Source organism: Chenopodium quinoa, unplaced genomic scaffold, assembly GCF_001683475.1.
Source record: "Chenopodium quinoa cultivar QQ74 unplaced genomic scaffold, ASM168347v1, whole genome shotgun sequence".
NCBI classification, from domain to species: Eukaryota; Viridiplantae; Streptophyta; class Magnoliopsida; order Caryophyllales; family Amaranthaceae; genus Chenopodium; species Chenopodium quinoa.
Genome location: NW_018744745.1, coordinates 888,465 through 910,722, shown reverse-complemented (window position 1 = coordinate 910,722; position 22,258 = coordinate 888,465). Strand labels below are relative to the sequence as shown.

General features: G+C 40.1%; 1 protein-coding gene across 1 annotated transcript; it reads left to right on the top strand.

Moving 5' to 3' along the window:
• Window positions 1-20,453: 20,453 nt before the first annotated feature.
• On the top strand, window positions 20,454-21,752 carry LOC110703675 (G-type lectin S-receptor-like serine/threonine-protein kinase LECRK3). Its single transcript, XM_021881467.1, has one exon. It carries the CDS (start codon window positions 20,454-20,456, stop codon window positions 21,750-21,752), a length of 1,299 nt encoding a protein of 432 aa, XP_021737159.1.
• Window positions 21,753-22,258: the final 506 nt, after the last annotated feature.

Genomic DNA, 22,258 nt, shown 5'->3' with positions numbered 1-22,258 from the left:
TGGATGAGGCTGCCAAGGTTCAGCTCCAGCTTGATGGAACTAAGAAGCGACTGGATGAAGCTGAGGAAGAGCTGAAGGTCAAAATTTATACTTAGGATGAGTATGACGTGGGCTATAACACTAGTTATAATGTGGCTCGGCGCCTTACTATTCACGTTAATCCTGAGATAAAATGGGACCAAGCTAAAGAATGGGCCTGATATGGGGATAGCTACTACTTGGATAATGTCCATCCAACTGAGAGCGAATTTTTTGTTCGCTGGAATGCCAAGATGGCGGCTGAAGCTGCTGCAAAGGAGAAGGAGGCTGAGGCACGGAAGAAGAAAGAAGCTGAGGAGAAGAAAGTCGTGGCCCATAAGAAGAGAGAATTTGAGAAGGCTCCTTCTCAAGCTACTTCGTCCTCTGCTGGCACTGGTGGCCCCTTAGGTTCCAGCTCAGCGCAGCCAAACCTTACTAAAGCATAAGAACTCAAACAACCGTCCTCAAAGTCTTGCGGATCAACATGTGCTTAACCTTCCAATTGCCGCAATCTGACTTCAACCTTTTTTTGCCTTTGATGTTTTTTGCTTCAGCTTGCCTTAGATTACAAACTCTTAACTTTGTTTTTGTTTAGTTGTACTTGATTCGGCAACTGTAATTTTCCGCTTATGGGCGGCTTCCGATGTTTTATTATGTTCTGAAACCTTTGAACTTATTGCTCGGAGTACGAGCGTACTTTCTCGTGCTATGAATCTGTTACTTTTCTTCCCATTACTTTGCCTTAAACTTGAAAACCTCGCCTTTCTAAGTTTTTGAAAATTTGCAAAAATTTGCTAAGTAAAAAGCTTCGGTTTGGAAGGCTTCAGCTAAATATGGTTTGCACTTGTATACTTATTTCTCCCCCAGAAATCTGAAGACTTAGTCTTCATGTTTTTGAGATAAATTTTTGCCCTTTTTGAATCAGACGAAACTATTAAATGCTAATGTAGGGAATAAATTCAAGCCTTAATCCCACTAGCTTGAACGCCACTGTGATCATACACTAAAGTACGGTGGCGTCCAAAAGGGAAGAAGATAGAGCAAAAGAGTCGCCAACAAGTTTTTTAGGAACTTGTAAACCGTTCACAGGGTGAAGGTTACACCCCTTAACGATCCAAGAGATCGTCAACTCCATAAGGTCTAGAACCAAATAAGGGTTCAGGGATGATGGTACAAATCCAACCTAAAAGAGATTGAACCTGTCCTAATAATAGTCCTCTACTTTATTCTGATCGTATTCATGTGCGCTTTTTGATTAACATGCAATCAATAGGATTAACCCTAAACCTGTTTATCTATGTTGGTTGAATTTAATGCACAAATAAACTATTATTGGCGATCACTTGAAATTATAATCATAATTAACCCTAACAAGATTATTAATTATCTTATTAAGCGTGATTACAAGTACAAATTCCCATTAAACATGCAATAAAAGGTGTGATCAAGCAATAAACATAAAAAAACAAGCAACACAATAAATAATCAATATCATGAATAATAATTATAATAATAATAATAATATCATCATAAATAAAGTAACCATCATAAAAATAATAATAATAATATTCATAATCATAAATTATAACGATTATAATTATAATCATGTTCATGTTAATATTAAAGCATAATAAAAATAGCAAGATCCTAGGCATGATACTAACAAGATTAATAACAAACCCTAGCATGTCACTTAGCATTAAAAATCAAATCTTTAACCCTACCATGATACTAACAATCATAAATATTAGGAAGAACGTAGGAAGCATCATAGGAATCATATTTAATATTAAAAATACCCTAGACATGATACTAGGAATCATAACAACAATATAAACATGATTTCTACATCATAACATCAATTTTTCAATTAAAGTACTTACTTTGATGCTTCGTACCTCTTTCTAATAACAAAATACACACGTTAGTAACTTCAAGGGAAATAATAATCAAACAATTAAATTAAATAATTGAAATAGAGATTTGGGACCAAACCCTCATAAATTAAACCTTTCACGTCTAGGGCGAAGGCAACTTCGAATATGGCTAGGTGTTTCTAGATATCGTGAATGCGGAATTTTGTATGAAAAAACCAAGTTTTTAAAAGAAAGAAAGAGATGAATGAGAGAGAGAATGCTAAAGAATTAATGATAGATGTAGATGATCGGTGAGAATTGGTGAATGAATGGAGAGAATTCGTCCATGAAAATGGAGTTTTTAATACGATATTTATAGAGAAAATCAGCCAAAAAAGATAAATTAACAAAATAGAGTCTGACGCTCAGGAAACAGAGCTGGCGCCAACCCTGGCTATCTGGCGCCAGGCCTGGTTCCAGGCGCCAAGGCCTGAGGTTAGGCGCCAAGTCTGATACCAACGCGTTTTTGAAAATCCGATAAGTTTACCCTATTGGAGGATAAAATAATATAATTTCTTCAAAAATGCTATTTGATTTTGATTAAAACTCTGAAAAGTCAACAAAAGTCAATTTATCAATGCTAATTGAATTATGAATGAAAAGAACCTTCTAGAAGAATTTAGAAGACTAAAACCATTCCTAATTGCATTAGGAATGATAAATCATATTAGGCCCTCCCCTAGATCATTGGGCCGCATATAAAACTTAAACAAGGCCCAGTTTGGTAAATTGGTCATAACTTCCTCAATATTCATCGGAATTGGGCTTATAATATATCATTGGAAAGGTCTTTTCAAACCCCATCCAACTACACTTTTATTGGATCCTTATTATGGACCAATCAAAATGGATTGGCTGTTTTCTTAAAAATAAGTTTTCAAAAACAGAGAAAAGAGAAAAGTAAATAAAACTTTCCGCAACACTAGACCTTCCACACTTTCACTTCATTCGATTATGATTCGACGTGAAAGGTACTCATCACCGGGTTTGGTTTTGGGGAGACACAAATGGGTGTCTACAGAAGCCCCCACTTTGACTGAGTTTGGAGAAACGCAAGTTTCGAAAACGAAAGACAAAGTATCGATAGGGACGAAGAATGATTCAGAATGTTCTGCGATCCTAAATCACTCTTGTAACGCCGATACCTGAAAAACTAGCGTTAGTTAAACAGATAAAAGAGTAAGAAACGCGTATCTTGCACCGTCGAGCACACGTCTCTGAAAGTAACCGATTTGCTGCCGCTTTACTGTTGTTTTGATGACCTCCTATAAGCTAGAGAATGCCATCCCGCTTGAAAACCGCTACGCATGTAACTGCTTCCTAATTATAAGATAGCTTCGCCTGAAATGATCCTCTTCCGCTTTGATAATATTCCACATCCTAGGGAATACCATCGAAGATTATTTCTCTCGAAACAATCCTCATCCGCATTGATAATATTCCACGTCCAAGGGAATACTATCGAAGATTATTTCTCTTGAAAAAATCCTCATCCGCATTGATAATATTCCACGTCCAAGGGAATACTATCGAAGATTATTTCTCTTGAAACAATCCTCATCCGCATTGATAATATTCCACATCCTAGGGAATACTATCAAAGATAACTTCGCCCGAAATTACCTCCAGTTGTTTGTGACAACTCTCCACAAGCTAGGGAACGCCACCTTGCTGTTTCGATGTTCATTCGTCTCTGAACAAAGAGCTTCCTTTTGATATGTTCAATTTTCGCTGTGATAGTCTTCGAAAAGATCACTGCTTCTTAATCCTTAATGATGACATGCCATTACGTCGGCGCTTTGCTGCTTGTGAACCAGTATGTCGACAATCCTCTTTTATTTGGGAATAGTTGCCAACACAACTCTTGTATGATGTATGACAATCCGATTTATGGAAAGTTGTCAATGCCACGTAAAAATCCATCCTTGGAAATGTTGTCACGATGAAGCGACAATCCGTACCTCGGAAAATTTGCCAAAATCCAATTTTTGGAAAAGTTGCCAATGCTTCGTAACAATCTTTCATAAGAACTTTGCTACGATCGACAATCCACATCTTGGAATATAACTCTTTAAAGCAATCCACCTTGGAAATTTGCCAACTCTATGCGACAATCCTTTTAGGAAAATATTGCCACTATTGACAATCCGCGTCTTGGAACATTTGCAAGAAAGAGTCGACCGACAATCCACTTTGGGAAAATTTGCCACTTGCTGAAATGAATGACAATCCACGTTGAGGAAATTTTGCTGAAATTTATGATGAGTAGAGACCTACGACAATCCTTTAGGAAATTTTGCCATAGGGAACTGGGTGTATGACAATCCAATCTCGGAAAAATTTCCAGCGATCTATGAATGTATGACAATCCGAACTTGGAAAAACTTGCCAATCAGAGAAGGAGCACGACAATCCACGCTTGGAAAATTTGCCAGAGATGACAATCCAATCTTGGAAAAATTGTCGTTGAAGAAGATGCACGACAATCCATTTTTGGAAATATTGTCGTTGGGGATGACAATCCAATTTTTGGAAAACTTTGTCGTTTAATAAGAATGCGCTTCCTTTTAAACCGATTGTAATGAGCCAGTGTTTTAGGCGCTTAAGCTAAGCGAGAAAATTTTTTGTCAGGTCAATCACTTGCTACGATTGTAATCGAGCCGACTACTAATCATGTCAAATTGCTTATAGGGGCTAACTGGCGTACCAAGGAACCCGAAATTGCTACATGAGGTCAAAATCGCCTTTCTGAGAGGCTTCGAGCTCTATCGTTGCTGAAATATCTCTGGCGCCAAAAATTGGAGTAGGGTCTTCCCTATTCGGCTGCACCTGTATTTATTTTTTACTGTAGAACTTTGCCAATCTTTTTAATTATCTTAGGGTTGACTTAAGGCTTAGCATTGCTTGACTCGTTTACTTGACACAACTCAAGGTATAAACTTGACTCGATGTGATTGACTGACTCGAGGTTGACTCGACTCAAAGTGAAATGACATGTGTGACTCAAATCAAAGTGATATGAAATGACATGACTCAATTTGTACATGACTCGTGTGTGCATTGTAATGTGATCGTGCGACTCGAAAATGCAGAAAAGCAAAAAATTTCCGTCGTTTTTGTGGAGGGTACCGACTTTCTCCTGAAAAAGAAAGACGCGAAAAAGAAAGAAGCTTTCGAATGCATGTTGAACGAGCTTAGTCAAATGTCATTTGATACTATCTCTCAAGGTGCAAGGATTAATCCATCCTAGGCTATCTCAACTGTTGACTCAATGATGAAAGTATTTGGGTAACTTAGGCACGGAGGCTAAGCACTTCATACTTTGATATGCAATGATGGTAATGATTGATAAGTGATTTTGATATGATAAGGCATGCTTCAATGTTAAGATTTCATGACAAAGGGTTCCTAAGGGAAGTATATTTGGTCATGTATATGTGCAGTGTGTGAAAGTGACACTAAAGCTAGGCCGCAAGGGCTAAGTGTGTGGAAAAATATATTGAAAAGAGTCAAATGGTGGTGACTCTTAGGTTAGGTAAGCTAATGATGTAGGGATCAAGCCCCCAAGTCTAGCTCTAAGTGAATAGGGATGAGCATTGGAGATCCCTTAATATGATCATGGTGTAAGTGTGTGAATGTGAATATGAATGCATGTTTATTACGGCCGCACTTCGATGTGAAGTTGCCTACGTATCCGTTAGGAATCAGGCCGAACGTAGCTCTAGCCGAACCTCGCACAAGTGTGTATACCTCAAAAAGGTCTTTTTAAGGGTTGTAACGTGGTTAGGCTAAAGGTTTGAAGAAGAAGGGGATAAAGGCTCAAGACCCTAGACAAGCCCCCAAGGTGTGCAACCTTGCTTCTGAATCTTTGTATTTTCATTCTTGAGTTTCTACTGTTTTTTTTAGCTCTCTTTTATCTTTTGCTTTAGCATCTATTTTATTTTTATAAGCGTGGGCAATCCCGGTCATGCGGTCTATCACTCACTTGGCATTCATATTTCTCAGGCACGGTACCGAGCACTCGATAAGAGACGCAATCTGAGACGTGTTCATATCAAAGATATTTTCATATCAAAGACATTGGAACACTTTCCCTTTTGTACACTTTTATTTATATTTGCTTTTATTTTATTTTTTTTGCTTATTTTTGCTATTTTAATCTTTTTGAATCACTCAAGCTTTCTTTAGAATTGCAAAAGTTGCACACCATCCCATCCCAAGGTTAGATAGATGTAGGTTGAAAAAAGAAAGGTCTATCGTTAGACGAGGCTCAAAGTGGTTTATGAAGAAATGATTGCATATTCGAAGTTGAAAGGAGATATGATGTGGCTACAAGGGGTGCCTTAAATCATTGGTATACCTTGTGCTTAATTCGACATGGATTTTTTTTAATGCAATGCAATGTGATAATCATATGCAAGGAAATAAATGCTCATTTTATTAAAAGAAAATACAGAATCTACAAAATTAATCTAAGGAAAGGAAAAGGTGCCTATGCTAGACTTATTGGGGAAAGAAAAGACGAAAAAAAAAAATAGAAAAAGAGGCCATGAAATCTTGTCCTTGCAATTCGCCTCTTGTCTTGTGTCATTCGCTTCATCATCACCCAGTCTCTCGCTAGCTAGAGGCAATGGGACCTTGTTTTCTTCTATGAGGTCTTGAATGAGATTTTGAAACCTGTAGCATTCATTAGTGGTATGACCGTTTCCTCAATGGTACTTGCAATAGGAATTTGGATTCCATCTTGAAGATCGATTTTCTGGTGTTGGATCCTCGGTAGGGCCAATAGGTTTGATTAATCCTCGATCATAGAGACGATCGAAAGCAGCATCGTAGGTCATTCCAATGGATGTGAACTCTCGCCTGGGTTCCCTTTTAGATCCTTGATTGTCCATGGCTAAGACATCATTATGGTCAAAGGTACTAGCATTATTACTAGAGTGGGCGTTTTCGGAAGAAGAAGGATTGTCGCTCTTCTTTCCTTTCCAGCCACCGTGGTTGCTATTGTTAGTATCTTTTTGCTTTGCGAGGTCATCTTCGATTTCAATACCTATGTCATAGACGGCTTTGAAAGTATTCAAGTTGTGTTGATATTTTAAGTGCTTTGAATACTTCTCTTGAAGATTCTTGATAAACATCCTCACAGACTCCTTTTCGGTGGGGACCTCAATCATCTTGGCGGAAGTTTCCCTCCATTTATTAAAGAAAGAAGTAAAACCTTCATTCTCTTTTTGTCTTAGCATCTCAAGTTGTCTATGATCGGTTTCAACTTGAATATTGCACTTGTATCTATCAACGAAAGCGTTTACTATCGATTCCCAGGTAGAGGTTTTCTCCTTGTCAAGGGAGAAGTACCACTTTTGGCAAACGGTTTCAAGAGATAGTGAGAACAGAGAGGGGAAAACTTTCTTATCGATACCCTTAATGCTCATTATAGTTTCAAAAGCTCTTAGATGGAAGTAAGGGTTATCTGTTGCCTTGAATTTAGGGATGTCAGTGGCGTTGAACTTATGCGGAAGAAGTTCCTTGTCCAGCGAGACCCCTTGTGAACTCATGCCCTAAAATTTATAGTCACTGGATAGCTTGCTTAGACTCTCTTGCATGAGGTTCATCTATTGATGCTTCACGGGGTCATCGATCCTAATTGCGAGAAGTTTCAGTGTCTCAGTCACAGTAGCCAGTTGGTTCTTAAGATCATTGACTTCTTCTTGAGTTGCCATTATCTTTTTAGCCTTCCTCTTTTGACAAATCGGTTTATCAAAAAGTGAGACCTGAATAAAGAGGTTGTCCTTGATTAATCGCCCTTCTCTCCTCGACCAAGTATTGTGGAAAAGGAATTTTGGGGATACTTATTGTTAATTATTTGACTCAAACTTTATTCAACATGCAATGGATGGAGGAAGTGAAGAAAGATGGAAGAATGTGAAGAAGATTTAGGTGGAGGAATATGAAGAATTAGGAATAGAATGTACCCCCCGACTCAAATGACGGAAAAGACCGACTCATGCATGAACCTAAGACATGGTCATGGTGACATATACTCAAAGTGTGTGCTAAGACTAGTGAGTGTAGGTGGTGCGTTAAGTCTCGTGTCATGACCATGTGGCTAGACTATGTGACTAAGACTCGATTAATGACTCAACAAGATGTTATTGACAGCGAAAATTAACCGAATTAATTAGCAAACTGGTTAATTAGATACTAGGTGATGACTCGACCAATAATCCGAACTGTCGGCCAAGCGACAGGACTGGCGTCACACCATGGAGCTTGGCGCCAGACAACAGGGCTGTCGTCAGGCGCTACACTTCATAGTGTGGTGCTACAGCTCAAACCTTGGCGCCAATATTGGAGCTTCGATCTGGGACTATTTTCGTGTTATTATTCAACTGGGGTATGCCTAAAGTCGTACTATGTCAATTCTAATTAAAATATTAGACTTTATTAACTCAAATTAAATAATTAATTAATTAATTAGGCAAAGTTCTTTAAGTCATTAATTTATTTAGTCTCAACACAAGTCAACAAACGGTTAAGAGAAACATATATATGCATAACAAATGATGCACAATTAGTCAAGTAGGCACAATATGATGCAATGCGTTCGCAACCTAACCATGGCTCTAGTTCTCTAAAGTTCAGGATATGGTTTAGTCAAAGAGGGACCATGGTTAATTGTCCAGATACACCGCGCGGAAGCCTAACCGTGAAGGGTTGGCGCGAGTGGATGGGACACCGCGAGTTTTAGAAAAAAACTCGCTTCCATGGTTTGGTGAATTCAACATCTCGAATGTACCCTTTGTTGCACGGAGCGTTCAATCGGTTAGATGGAGCATGAATTCCCAGAGGGTTATGTCCATATGTAAAACACATATGGGTATCAGAAAAGTGAGAAAAAATTCAATCAGGAAGTAGGATCGAGCAAACAATACGAAAAACCGGTCGAAATTAGAACGCATATTTCTGGCTCGGTATTGGGGGAAATTGGCACTAGCAAACAGAGACTAGCGCCAGCTTTTAACTGTAGCGCCTGGCGCCAATACTGGCGTCTGGCGCTACGACTAAAATGCTGGTGCCAAGCTCTGGCCCCTTACGCTACTTCCCACATGCCTCAGCAGCTTTCTGTGCTCGATAAAATTTTACAGTTTCGCGCGGTGTTATTTCGGTCCTAGTTGTGAAAGATATTCCTCAAATTTCCTACGTGTAAAATCCTATGTTTTTAACTCATTACGGATGGTCTTTCCAATGAGATCTTTTTTACGCATATGACAATAATGTTAACCAAAATTACGCACATGAAATACTTAGAACTTTTCGAGTCTCATTCACTTATTCTAAATCATTGTCGAAACAAATTTAGGAATTAAAATAGAAATCCTCCCCAATGACGTCGCCAAAAAACTGTAGGGAATAAACTCAAGCCTTAATCCCACTACCTTGAACCCCACTGTGATCATACACTAAAGTACGGTGGCGTCCAAAAGGGAAAAAGATAGAGCAAAAGAGTCGCCAACAAGTTTTTTAGGATCTTGTAAACCGTTCACAGGGTGAAGGTTACACCCCTTAACGATCCAAGAGACCGTCAACTCCATAAGGTCTAGAACCAAATAAGGGTTCGGGGATGATGGTACAAATCCAACCTAAAAGAGATTGAACCTGCCCTAATAATAGTCCTCTACTTTATTCTGCTCGTATTCATGTGCGCTTTTTGATTAACATGCAATCAATAGGATTAACCCTAAACCTGTTTATCTATGTTGGTTGAATTTAATGCACAAATAAACTATTATTGGCGATCACTTGAAATTATAATCATAATTAACCCTAACAAGATTATTAATTATCTTATTAAGCGTGATTACAAGTACAAATTCCCATTAAACATGCAATAAAAGGTGTGATCAAGCAATAAACATAAAAAATCAAGCAACACAATAAATAATCAATATCATGAATAATAATTATAATAATAATAATATCATCATAAATAAAGTAACCATCATAAAAATAATAATAATATTCATAATCATAAATTATAACGATTATAATTATAATCATGTTCATGTTAATATTAAAGCATAATAAAAATAGCAAGATCCTAGGCATGATACTAACAAGATTAATAACAAACCCTAGCATGTCACTCAGCATTAAAAATCAAATCTTTAACCCTACCATGATACTAACAATCATAAATATTAGGAAGAACGTAGGAAGCATCATAGGAATCATATTTAATATTAAAAATACCCTAGACATGATACTAGGAATCATAACAACAATATAAACATGATTTCTACATCATAATATCAATTTTTCAATTAAAGTACTTACTTTGATGCTTCGTACCTCTTTCTAATAACAAAATACACACGTTAGTAACTTCAAGGGAAATAATAATCAAACAATTAAATTAAATAATTGAAATAGAGATTTGGGACCAAACCCTCAGAAATTAAACCTTTCACGTCTAGGGCGAAGGCAACTTCGAATATGGCTAGGTGTTTCTAGATATCGTGAATGCGGAATTTTGTATGAAAAAACCAAGTTTTTAAAAGAAAGAAAGAGATGAATGAGAGAGAGAATGCTAAAGAATTAATGATAGATGTAGATGATCGGTGAGAATTGGTGAATGAATGGAGAGAATTCGTCCATGAAAATGGAGTTTTTAATACGATATTTATAGAGAAAATCAGCCAAAAAAGATAAATTAACAAAACAGAGTCTGACGCTCAGGAAACAGAGCTGGCGCCAACCCTGGCTATCTGGCGCCAGGCCTGGTTCCAGGCGCCAAGGCCTGAGGTTAGGCGCCAAGTCTGATACCAACGCGTTTTTGAAAATCCGATAAGTTTACCCTATTGGAGGATAAAATAATATAATTTCTTCAAAAATGCTATTTGATTTTGATTAAAACTCTGAAAAGTCAACAAAAGTCAATTTATCAATGCTAATTGAATTAGGAATGAAAAGAACCTTCTAGAAGAATTTAGAAGACTAAAACCATTCCTAATTGCATTAGGAATGATAAATCATATTAGGCCCTCCCCTAGATCATTGGGCCGCATATAAAACTTAAACAAGGCCCAGTTTGGTAAATTGGTCATAACTTCCTCAATATTCATCGGAATTGGGCTTATAATATATCATTGGAAAGGTCTTTTCAAACCCCATCCAACTAAACCATTATTGGATCCTTATTATGGACCAACCAAACTGGATTGGCTGTTTTCTTAAAAATAAGTTTTCAAAAACAGAGAGGAGAGAAAAGAAAATATAACTTTCCGCAACACTAGACCTTCCACACTTTCACTTCATTCGATTATGATTCGACGTGAAAGGTACTCATCACCAAGTTTGGTTTTGGGGAGACACAAATGGGTGTCTACAGCTAACAAAATTTCTATTGTTTGCATTATTACCCTTGTTTTTCTGTCTATCTGAAAGAATGGATATCCGAGACACAGGGCCAACTTAAGGTAATGTCTCGGATAATAGCCCTCTGGGATACAAGGCACAGTTAAGGCAATATCCCAGATTCGTCCATGGACTCGTTGCCTTGGAGAACGTGTATGTCCGAAGATTCTGCTTCGGCTATAAGATTAACGCTCTTATTAAAGGCGAGCTTGAAAGCGATTCATAACATGATGCCTTTTTAGGAGAAGGTTCGGACAATGCTGAAGAAAGCTCTTAAAGAGTAGATAGAATAGGGAAAAAAAAAAGAATAAAATTTAGCGAATTTTCATAGAAATAGTGGCTGAGAGCCCTTTTCATTAATAATAGAAGATGCACTTACAAAGATTGTTCTTCCCCGAAGGTTTTACACATGGTATTTCTTAAGTACATCAGCATTCCAATGATCTTTCAGCTCTATTCCATCCAACTGTCGAAGTCGGTATGTTTCAGGCTGATGTTCATCATAAATTTCATAGGGTCCCTCCCAAGTGGCTGAGATTTTCCCATGGATTTGGCTCTTCTGCATAGCTACAGCATTCCGAAGGACAAGGTCACCAATTTTGAGAGGCCTTGCGTGGACTTTTCGATTGTAGAACTTGTTGATTCTTTGCTTATATGGAGCCATTCTATCTCAAGTTGAATCTCTTACCTCATCTAGGAAATTGAGGGACTCCTGCATGAGTTGTTCATTTTCAGCTGAGAAGTGGTGCACTCTAAGACTTTCAGCGCTGATTTCCACTAGAAGGACGGCTTTGGCTCCATACACCAGCTCAAACGGTGAATGGCTCGTAGCCTCTTTTTCAGTTGTCCGAAGTGACCGAGAGTTCCAGGAAGTTCCTCTAGCCATGTGGACTTTTGATCCTCAACCCCCTTTTTGAGAGCATTAAGAATATGCTTGTTAGTAGCTTTGTCTTGCCCGTTACTTTGCGGATGCACACTGTTGAGTATGTCAACTTGATGCCGAACTGATCAGTATACCACCTCATCGGCAAATTATCAAATTGCCTTCTATGATCAAAGAAAAACACCTTCGGGATGCCGAAGCGAGTGATAATATTCTGCCATATGAACTTTCTAACAGTTTGTTCTGTAACGTTCGAGGCTGCTTCGGCCTTGATCCATTTGGTGAAATAGTCTATGCCGACTATCAGCCATTTTTTCTGATATGGAGCATCCGGAAAAGGACCAAGATATCCAGCCCCCATTGAACAAACGGAAGCGGATTCAAGATCGGCTGAAGATCCCGGGTTGGCTGATGGATAACAAGTGCGAATTTTTGGCATTTTTGGCATTTTCTGACCAGTTCCTCAGCATCTGAGATCATGGTAGGCCAATAATACCCTGCCCTTAATGCTTTATGGGCCAAAATTCTTCTCCCGATGTGGTTCCCACATATGTCGAGATGAATTTCCCGAAGGATATAATCAGCATCTGTTGGTCCCACGCATTTTAGCAACAGGGCTGAGAAAGATTTTTTCAAAAGCTATAGACAATGAACCTTGAGCTGGTCCGCTTTAGCTTGTAGGATAAAATTTTATCTTCGGGAATTTCTCCCCGGATTTTGTAAGCTAGGATGGGATCCATCCAGCAAGGTTCATGGTCGACGTTGCACACTTCTAGTGCTTCCTCAACACTTCTTTCTTGGCGCACTTCCACATATACAGATCGGTTCAGCTCAGTTAGAGTTGAACTAGCAAGTTTGGAGAGTGCATCGTCTTGAGCATTCTGACCCCTTGGGATCAGTTGTACTTCGAAGGTTCTTAGCTTTGCAATAACCATTTTGATCGTGGTGAGGTATGCTATCATTAAGGGCTCTTTGGCCTCATAGTCGCCCCTGATCTGATATTCAACCAGCTGAGAGTCTATCTTGATACAGACATGTTCGGCTTCCAAAGAGATGCACAATTTTAGGCCAGCGGCTGCTGCCTCATATCCGGCTTCGTTGTTTGAAGCTTTGAACGAAAATTTGAGTGCATACTCAAAGGATTTGCCTTTGGGAGAAGTTATTACTACCCCTGCCCCGAACCATTTACGGTGGAGGATCCATCTGTATAAACGATCCAGACTTTCTTTTCTTCGTCTAGCGTCTCCTAGTACGAGCATTCGGCCAGGAAGTCCGCTAGAGCCTGAGCCTTGATGGCTGCTCTCGGCTAGTACCTGATGCTGAATTCTGTGAGATCGAAAACCCATTTGGCCAGCCTACCAGATTTTTCAACTTTGCCGAGGACTTTTTCCAGTGCCTGATCAGTTAAGACCACTATTTGACGGCAATCAAAATAGAGCCTCAGCTTCCGAGCGGCTACCACTACTGCATCAGTAACTTTTCAAGTAGGGGGTAGTGAGTCTCGGCATCCGTTAAAGTGTGACTGTAAAAGTAGATCGGCTGCTGAACTTTTTCTTCCTCCCTTAGCAGCACTACGCTTATAGTGGCTAGACTGATTGCCACGTACAAGAACAGAGTTTCTCCTTCGGCTGGTCGAGCTAGAGTCGGGAGTTGAGCCAGGTGCTCTAGGAGCTGCTTGAAGGCCTCTTTTTTCTCATATCCCTAGATGAGCTTTTTTTTGGGGAGTTTTAGGGCTTTGAAGAAGGGTAACCCCTTGTCCGATGCTCTAGAGATGAACCTTGACAGGGATGCCAATCTTCCAGTGAGCCGCTAAACCTCCCTCTTTGTTTTCGGCTTGGGGAGATCGAGCGCTGCTTGAACCTTAGCGAGATTGGCATCAATCCCTCTTTTGCTAACCATAAAGCTGAGGAATTTCCTAGACTTCACGCCGAAGACACACTTCTTCGAATTCAACTTCATTTGGGGCTTCCTTAAGGTGGCGAATGTTTCAGCCAGGTCCGTAACATGGTCTTTATCTTCTTTGATTTTGACGATAGAATCTTCAACGTAGACTTCCATGTTTCGGCCTTTTTGATCGGAAAAAACTTTATCCACCAGCCTTTGATATGTTGCCCCCGCATTTTTCAATCCGAAGGGCATCATTTTGTAATTGTACACCCCGGCGTTCGTGACGAAGGCCTTCTTTGCTCGGTCGTCGGGGTGCATGAATATTTGATGATACCCCGAGAATGCGTCCATGAAACTATGCAGAGCATGCCCACTTGTCGAGTTGACCAGCTGTCGATCCTTAACAAGGGGTAGAAGTCCTTCGGACAAGTCCTATTTAGGTCCGTGAAGTCAACGCACATTCTCCAGGTGTCATTTGCCTTCTGAACCATCACCACATTAGCCATCCATTCTGGATACTGGCAGGGTTCGATAAAGCCTGCATCCAACAACTTTTTGACTTCGGCTGCGATGTCTCGGTTCTTGCTTACGAAGTAATTCCGCTTCTTTTGCTTAACTGGCCGACACGTTGGGTCGATGTTAAGCTTATGGGAGATGAGGTTCGGATCAATCCCCGTCATATCAGTTGCTGAGAAAGCGAACACATCTCTGTTGTCCCGAAGGAGTTGGATAAGCTCCACACGAACGTCCGGATCAAGATCATGTCCGATTGTGACGCACTTTTCAGGGTCTCCTTTGGTCAACTCGACCAATTCATTCTGATGGTCTAGCTCCATAGATTTGGGGCCGGACTCTTCACAGTATAGCCTGCTGTCAATGTCAGCCGGCTTCCCAGACTTTCTCTTCGGCTGGTCTTCTAAGTCTTTCGGCCCAGATGAAGGTCTAGCCTTCTTCTCTAGCGATTTTTCCTTTGTCAAAGCACCTTGAGCTAAAGCGCTTAGGCCTTTGGGCTTCTTCGCGCTGGGCTCTTTTTTTTTTTCTCTTTCCTCCTCATCCTCATCGCCATTCTCTTTCGAACGACTAGTGGATTGCTTGAGGTAATTGCACCTTTGGGCTTCCTTTTGGCTGCCCTCGATTCTTTCGGGGTAGTCAGCGTCTGAAACGTAGATCATCACCTGATGATACATGGAGACTACCCCTGAATCTCGTGAATCAAGGGTCTCCCCATGATCATGTTGTACATCGAAGGAATGTCAATGACCAAAAATTTGGCCATGACATTCCTGGCTACTTCATCGCATTCGATGGTGAAAGGAAGGAGAACCTTCCTATCAGGATAAGTTGAAGCCCCGTTGAATCCGAACACCGGGTAGGGTACCGACATGAGGTGCTTCGGCTTCAGCTTGATCTGATTGTAGGCCTTTCGGAACAAAATGTTTGCTCCGCTACCACCGTCGACGAGGGTTCGTGAGACGTTATGGTTGGCCACTGTGGCAACGATCACAAGGGGATCCTTGTGAGGGAACGTCACCCCCGGTAGTCGGCGGCTGTGAACGTCATGTTCAGCACCGGCGACTGAGGAGGCTGAATGTTAGCATTGTTCACCTGGTGGACCAGAGCCCTAAGGTGACGCTTGTGCTCCCTCCGAGAACACGTCCCTCCGGAAATGACGTGGATTGGAGGAAATTTTTCCTCCGAAGCTTTATTGTTCTTCCGGGGGAAGTCAATTTCTTACCGAGAGTCTTTCTCAGACTTCTCAGCTTCTTTTTTCTCGCGGTGATCCGCGATATATTTTTTCAAGTACCCCTTTCGGACCATATCTTCGATCTGGTCCTTCAGCTTAATACACTCTTCGGTGTTGTGTCCCGGTGACTCGTAGAACTCACACCATTGATTTTTATATTTTTGCTGATACCATTGTGGGAGTGGTCTCGGCTTTCGGTAACTCTGATCCTCCTTCGTCACGATGTAGATCTTAGCACGTGGGAAGGCAAGCGGAGTATAAGATTCGTATCTGCCCAAGTAGGGTGCAGATTTGTCCTTCTTCGGCTCGTTGGCCGAAGCTTGTTCCGAGGCCGTCGCCTTGCCCTTCGCCTTCTGGCCTTGGCCTTTAGACGAGGTCTGTTGTTTTTATTTCCCACCCCCAGTTTGAGGATGGGTTTTCGTTTTGTTCTACTCTTCGGCTCGGATGAACTTATCCGAAGCGTTCAGAGCGTCCTCCAAAGTGTGCGACGTATGCATAACCATGAAGTCAAGGAACGGTCCAGTTTGAAGGTCGTGCTGCAAAGCAAAAACGGCTAGCCCCTGGTCAAGGATTGTAACGACAGATGACTCGTTACTGAAACGAGTCAGATAGTCTCGGAGACTCTCGGTCTCCCCTTGTTGCAGGCCCATGAACTCTGCAGTTGTCTTCTCTCAGCGGTTTGCCGTAGAAAACTTGCTTTTGAACTTGGTAGACAGATCTTCCCACCCCGTTATCGAACCCTCCTTGACTCCCTTAAAGATCCACGCTTGTGCGACCCCCTTGAGAGTAGTAGGAAAGTATTTGCACCAGGTCCCTTCGGACCTAGGCTTCAGATGCATGTGCCCCTCATAGGAGGCAATGTGGTCCTTCGGATCCGAAGTTCCGTCATAAGTAATGTGTGACAGATTTTAACCGTCAGCACATGCTCTTCCAGTATCCATCGCTCAAATGGAGAACTGGTGGGAAGCATCACGGCTTTTCCTTTATTTCTGGTCGAAGGGACCGCGCTCCGCCCTCTCAGAGAGATAGAAGTATTTTTCGTCCCCGGCCAGGAAGATTCAAGATGAGCCTCGGCTTGGTCGGGAAAAGAGAGACGACTGTGCACACTCGATTCCCTTATGCCGAGGCAGAGCTGTTGCTTTTATTGCTTTGGTAGGCTTGGGTGTTGGACTCCCTGAAATAGTGCGAGTTTCTTTTTCTTTCTCGCTCGGTCCTCTAGGCGTCCTCCTCCCATTGAAGGAGGAGAGTTTCTCCCCCCCGATCGATTTTCCTCCGCTGACGTCTTGTTTGCGGAGGCGTTTGGTCGCGTGGAGGTGGCATGACTTGGGTTCTTACGGAATCCATGAGGACCGCAAGGGCTCTCACTACTTCCTCCGAATTGGGCCCCGTCAAAGGGGTCCTCAGCTGAGGACGAGAGTGAGAATGAATGCTCAAAGGTTGACTTCGAGCAATGGATTGAATTCTAGCATGGGACTGAGGTGGGCTCGTCCTATTCTGAGAGCGGATGGGGGGAGGATGAGATCTCTCTCGAGATGCCCCTCCCAAACTGGCCTCCTAAGAAGAATGTTAGCTCGGTAAAGGCGGTGGCGACGGGGAAATGGCCTTTTCCCCGGCGTCATTTGGCCATTCTTGGCTGAAGAAGGGCCACTGTCCGATTTCTTGTTCTTAGCCATTGCTTTAAGATTAGGGTAGAACTATTGAGATTGGCTTAAAGATTTTTTTAAAAGTCTTCTCCACAGACGGCGCCAAATTGTTTCGGGTGAAAACAATGGGACCTTGCCGAAGGTCCTTTGCAGTTGGATGAAGACTGGGCTCGGTCCAAGTGATGCTGGGCCGAGGATTTCCTGCACAGCAAACACACGTAAACTAACCTTGGGGGTTGTGCCGAGGAAGGCCCCTCTGATGCCGAAGTCAGTACAATGTGTAGAGAGAAAGCAATGCAAGAGAATAAATTGCTTGAGGCTCTATGTGAATGAATGTAAAATGATGTAATTGATGGTTTTTATACCTTTACTTAATAGGAGAATTAAGCCTAAAGCCAAATGGGCTTGCCATGTTGACTTGACTTTGACTTGACATGGATTGGAGAGTTGAACCTTTGACCTTGGCTTACAATTGAATCATTTATGGACCAGGCCCAATTTAGACTAAATTGGACCCAAACAATATATAAGGTGCATTGCATCAGTAGTTGAGGTAATGAGAAATGATCATATTGTCCTCTGCTATACTCTCTCTTCACTCTTCTGATTTCCCCTTGCATCATTATTTTATTTAACTTTTCAGGTAAGGAGTGACTAAGTCAGTATTTCTGCTAACTGAGAAGATGATTTATTAATGTTTTGGCTTTACCTTCAAATCGCATAGCGAAAATCAAAGTAATTACAATTCATTACGGTGTACAGATAAATTTTGTGTAGATATAAGTTAAGCATTAAGCCCTGATTCACAGGGAATTAAACGGCTGTCACTTTAAATTCTATTGCTACTTGCTTTAGTCATAATCTGAATGAAATATACAGAGCAGAGATTCACAAAGATTTTATATCTATACAAGATAGCAAAGTATCAAAGAGAAGATAAAAACTTATATTATTTCAAGAAACTTCATTTTATAGTCATTATCTTACCTAAGATTCATTTTAATGACACATCTACTAGATATATGCTTCTTAGAATAACCCTTAAAGCGTGTCATATATTGACCACTTCCAATCTTCAATCATTTGTTGAGTTATGCTCTTCGCGCTGGTATCATTTTTGCAGCACCCAACTTGCACAAGATCGTATAGCAAGCAATAGGCCTGTAATCTCTAATATTGAAAGCATTAGTGACCTTAGGAAAAAGAGTGATACTAGTACGGAGTACATTTTACTTGAGCATAAAGGATGCCTAAGAGAACTGCTGTCCACTTTTAGCCACTTACTCAGATTACGCAAGCAACTTTACTCAGAAATCTGCAGAGTACTGTCATGAACACTATCTTGCATAAAAGATTTGGGTAATTTTTGTTGACAACTTTTCTTTGTGTTACACTGGAAAACTAGCTTTGAGAGCCTGAAGTCTTACAGCAAGTAGTAAGCGAGTATGAGGTTGGACAGGGGAATTCAGGAGCTCGACAAGCCCATCTAGTTTTGGTGCAAACATCATCATTGAGGTGTGTCTTATAATAGAGTATAAAACATATTCCTGAGCTTCAACCATTAGCTTAATGCTCATCTTAGACCGCATTCTTCAATGTTCTCTTTATTCTTTGCTAATCACAAGGAGCCTTCACATTATTGTTGGCAAGATCAATAATTGTTTGCATTTGATAGAAATCAAGGACAAATCCTTAACTAGGTCGATCTTCGTCTTTGTCTTCATTATTTAAGACTTTCACAAGCAACTAGTCCTCTTCTTCCTCGCATAATCCTATGAGCTTAAACAGATTCTAGTAATGCCAGAGAAGTACAGCATTGGCTTCAGTCTTTAATTTGGTACCAGCATAGAATTTAACTGCATAGTGCTTTAGTGCTCATCCATCTTTAGTCTTTTCCCTTAAGGAAAATTGTCATGTCAACTGTCAGCACTAGCAGGCAGAACTGTCATATTTCCAATTTGTGAGTGGTAGCTTCTTTTTCTAAATTCCAACTGATCTTATTCGACGAATTTATCAACTTAATTTGCAGTAGCAATTGCTATTGTCTTGCTGACAATAGATAACAAACTTCTACCGTCCCATAATACCTTACACCTAGATTTTTTATGCTATTCTTGTGCTTACTTTGTTCCTATTTTTAATACAATATATAAAAACCAGTGTTATTATTAAAATGTAACCAATTTTTTTATTCTTGCTAAAATATTTACATATATTAATGATCTTTGCATGTTCACAAATGTGTCTAGTCAAAATGGATACATTTTTGTGTAGATATGAAACACCTTAATGATTTTTTTTTTTTTTTTTTTTTTTTTTTGAATAGAAACACCTTAATGAATATAGATGATCTTAATTAATACATCAAGGATTTGATTCACAAAACTGTAAAGTTGACTGTTGAATTTCTAGATGATCTGTTTATAAACATAAGAATAGTAATTTCTCTATATACCTAAGTTTCCTCTTTACTATATTTGAATTGGTATCTAACAGTTTGATTCTTCCTTAACTTATCTAATCAATATGTGGAAATATCAAGATCGTGTGATTTTTAACTTAGAAAAATCATATAACAAAATTTATTAGTACATGAATTAGGTATTCTGTTTCCTGTTAGGTGCAAAACAGATTGAGGAATCGACGGAACTCATAAATATAGCTCCATTATTACATGTATTATTCTTCAAGAAAAGTCAATTTAGAATGGCGCATGATTTAAACTGGTCCAACCTTCTGATAACAATTTTGAGCCTTAATTTTCATTGGACTTGAAAAATGACATACATCTACATACTTTTATAAAGTTTAGCTTTCATAAATGGGTTGTCCATACCCACTATATATGATATGTACCATGAACAGTTTGCTTATATTAAAAAAGCAGAGCTATAATAAACAAAGCTTACTGCAATTTTTTTTCCTGCTGTAATAACTACAGTAGAACCATGGTTTTATCAGTAAAATTACCTTGTTATATCTGTTTTTCTTTTCTAACGTGCTTCACTATCTCGGCTCAAAGTTACAACAGCGTAACCTTGGGCTCGTCTCTCATTGCTGGGGATATCTCTTTGCCTTGGGTATCTCCCTCCAAAGTCTTTGCTTTCGGGTTTCAGAAGATAGAGTCTGGAAGTTTTCTGTTAGCCATATGGTTCAATAGAATACCCGAAAGGACCATAACTTGGTCTGCCAACAGAGATATTCCAGTACCTAGGGGTTCGAAAGTAGAACTTACTGCAAGAAGCTTGATACTTACTGACCCAAGTGGGCGCGAGGTATGGAGAGCTAGGCTGTTGACTGGCAGCAGCAGCAGCAGAGGAGTGACAGTTGCCTCTGCAGCTATGCTCGACACTGGAAACTTCGTGCTGATGGATCGAGCTTCTGCTGTACTTTGGCAAAGCTTTGATGAGCCAACTGACACTCTTTTGCCTACACAGACGCTGAATCAAGGCAAACAACTCATTGCAAGTTTTTCTAGAAAGAATTACTCGAGTGGCAGGTTCTCATTCAACTTGGGATATAACGGAAATCTTGCATTATACACCACAGATTTCCCCCTTTTCAACACACTGAACACCAACTATGAGACATTCGCTGATCAGGGATTCGGAAGCCTGGTGGTGTTCGACCAGTCTGGTTCACTGTACCTTGCTGACAGCAATGGCGGAGTTCTTGTTAATATCTTTCCGAATGAGATATCACATGAAAAAGCTCTCTATCAGAGGGTGATTCTTGAATACGACGGTGTATTAAGACATTACGTGTACTCAAAGAGTGCATCTCGTTATGGTGGCTGGTCAATCAAGTCCTTTACTCCAGACAACATCTGTACTGCTGTCATACAGCAAACAGGTAGCGGCGTATGTGGTTTCAACAGCTACTGCAAGTTAGGAGATGACAGTAGACCACACTGCATATGCCCTCCAGGTTACGCGCCCTTGGATCCAAACAATGAGATGAGCGGATGCTACCAGAACTTTGCTCCACAGAGTTGTAAAGAAGGATCACAAGACAAAAATCAGTACGATTTCAAGGTGCTGCAGGACGTAGACTGGCCGCTTTCGGACTACGAGCATTATCAGAATGTTCCTGTAGAATGGTGCAGGGAAGTTTGTCTAACAGATTGCTTCTGTGCAGTTGCCATTTACAGAAATGGAGGGGACTGTTGGAAAAAGAAGGTTCCACTCTCAAATGGGAAAAACGACACCTCTGTTGACAGGATTGCTTTCATTAAGATCAGGATTTAGATCTCTAAGTCTTATGATTTACTAAGTGTAATCCAACTGCATTGTAGTATGTTGCTAATGCAGCTTAAATAAAATTCTAGTAGTATTTTGGAATGTTACATTCTCAAGTTGTTAGAGCATCCCCACTAGTGAGCAAAAAAAATTCTCCTCATTCTCTCTCTACCCACTTTCTCTCTCTTCCCAACTAAATTTGCTCATGAGCATTTTTAGTGAGCAAAAAAATAATGCTCATCAATCTCTCTCCTACTTTTTCACATAACTCACCAATATCTCTCTCTCTTACACATCACCCTATTAATATTTATTATGTTTTGGTTAAATGAATATTTATGGGTACTAATTACAATTATACTTTTATTTAATTTAATACAATTATTAATTTTTCATTCATAATATTGAAATTTAATCGCTAATTAATTATAAATGTAATACAACATAAAATTTAATTAGCGTACGAATACATTTAATACTACAAACCAATAACGAACCTAGATTTTAAACGTACG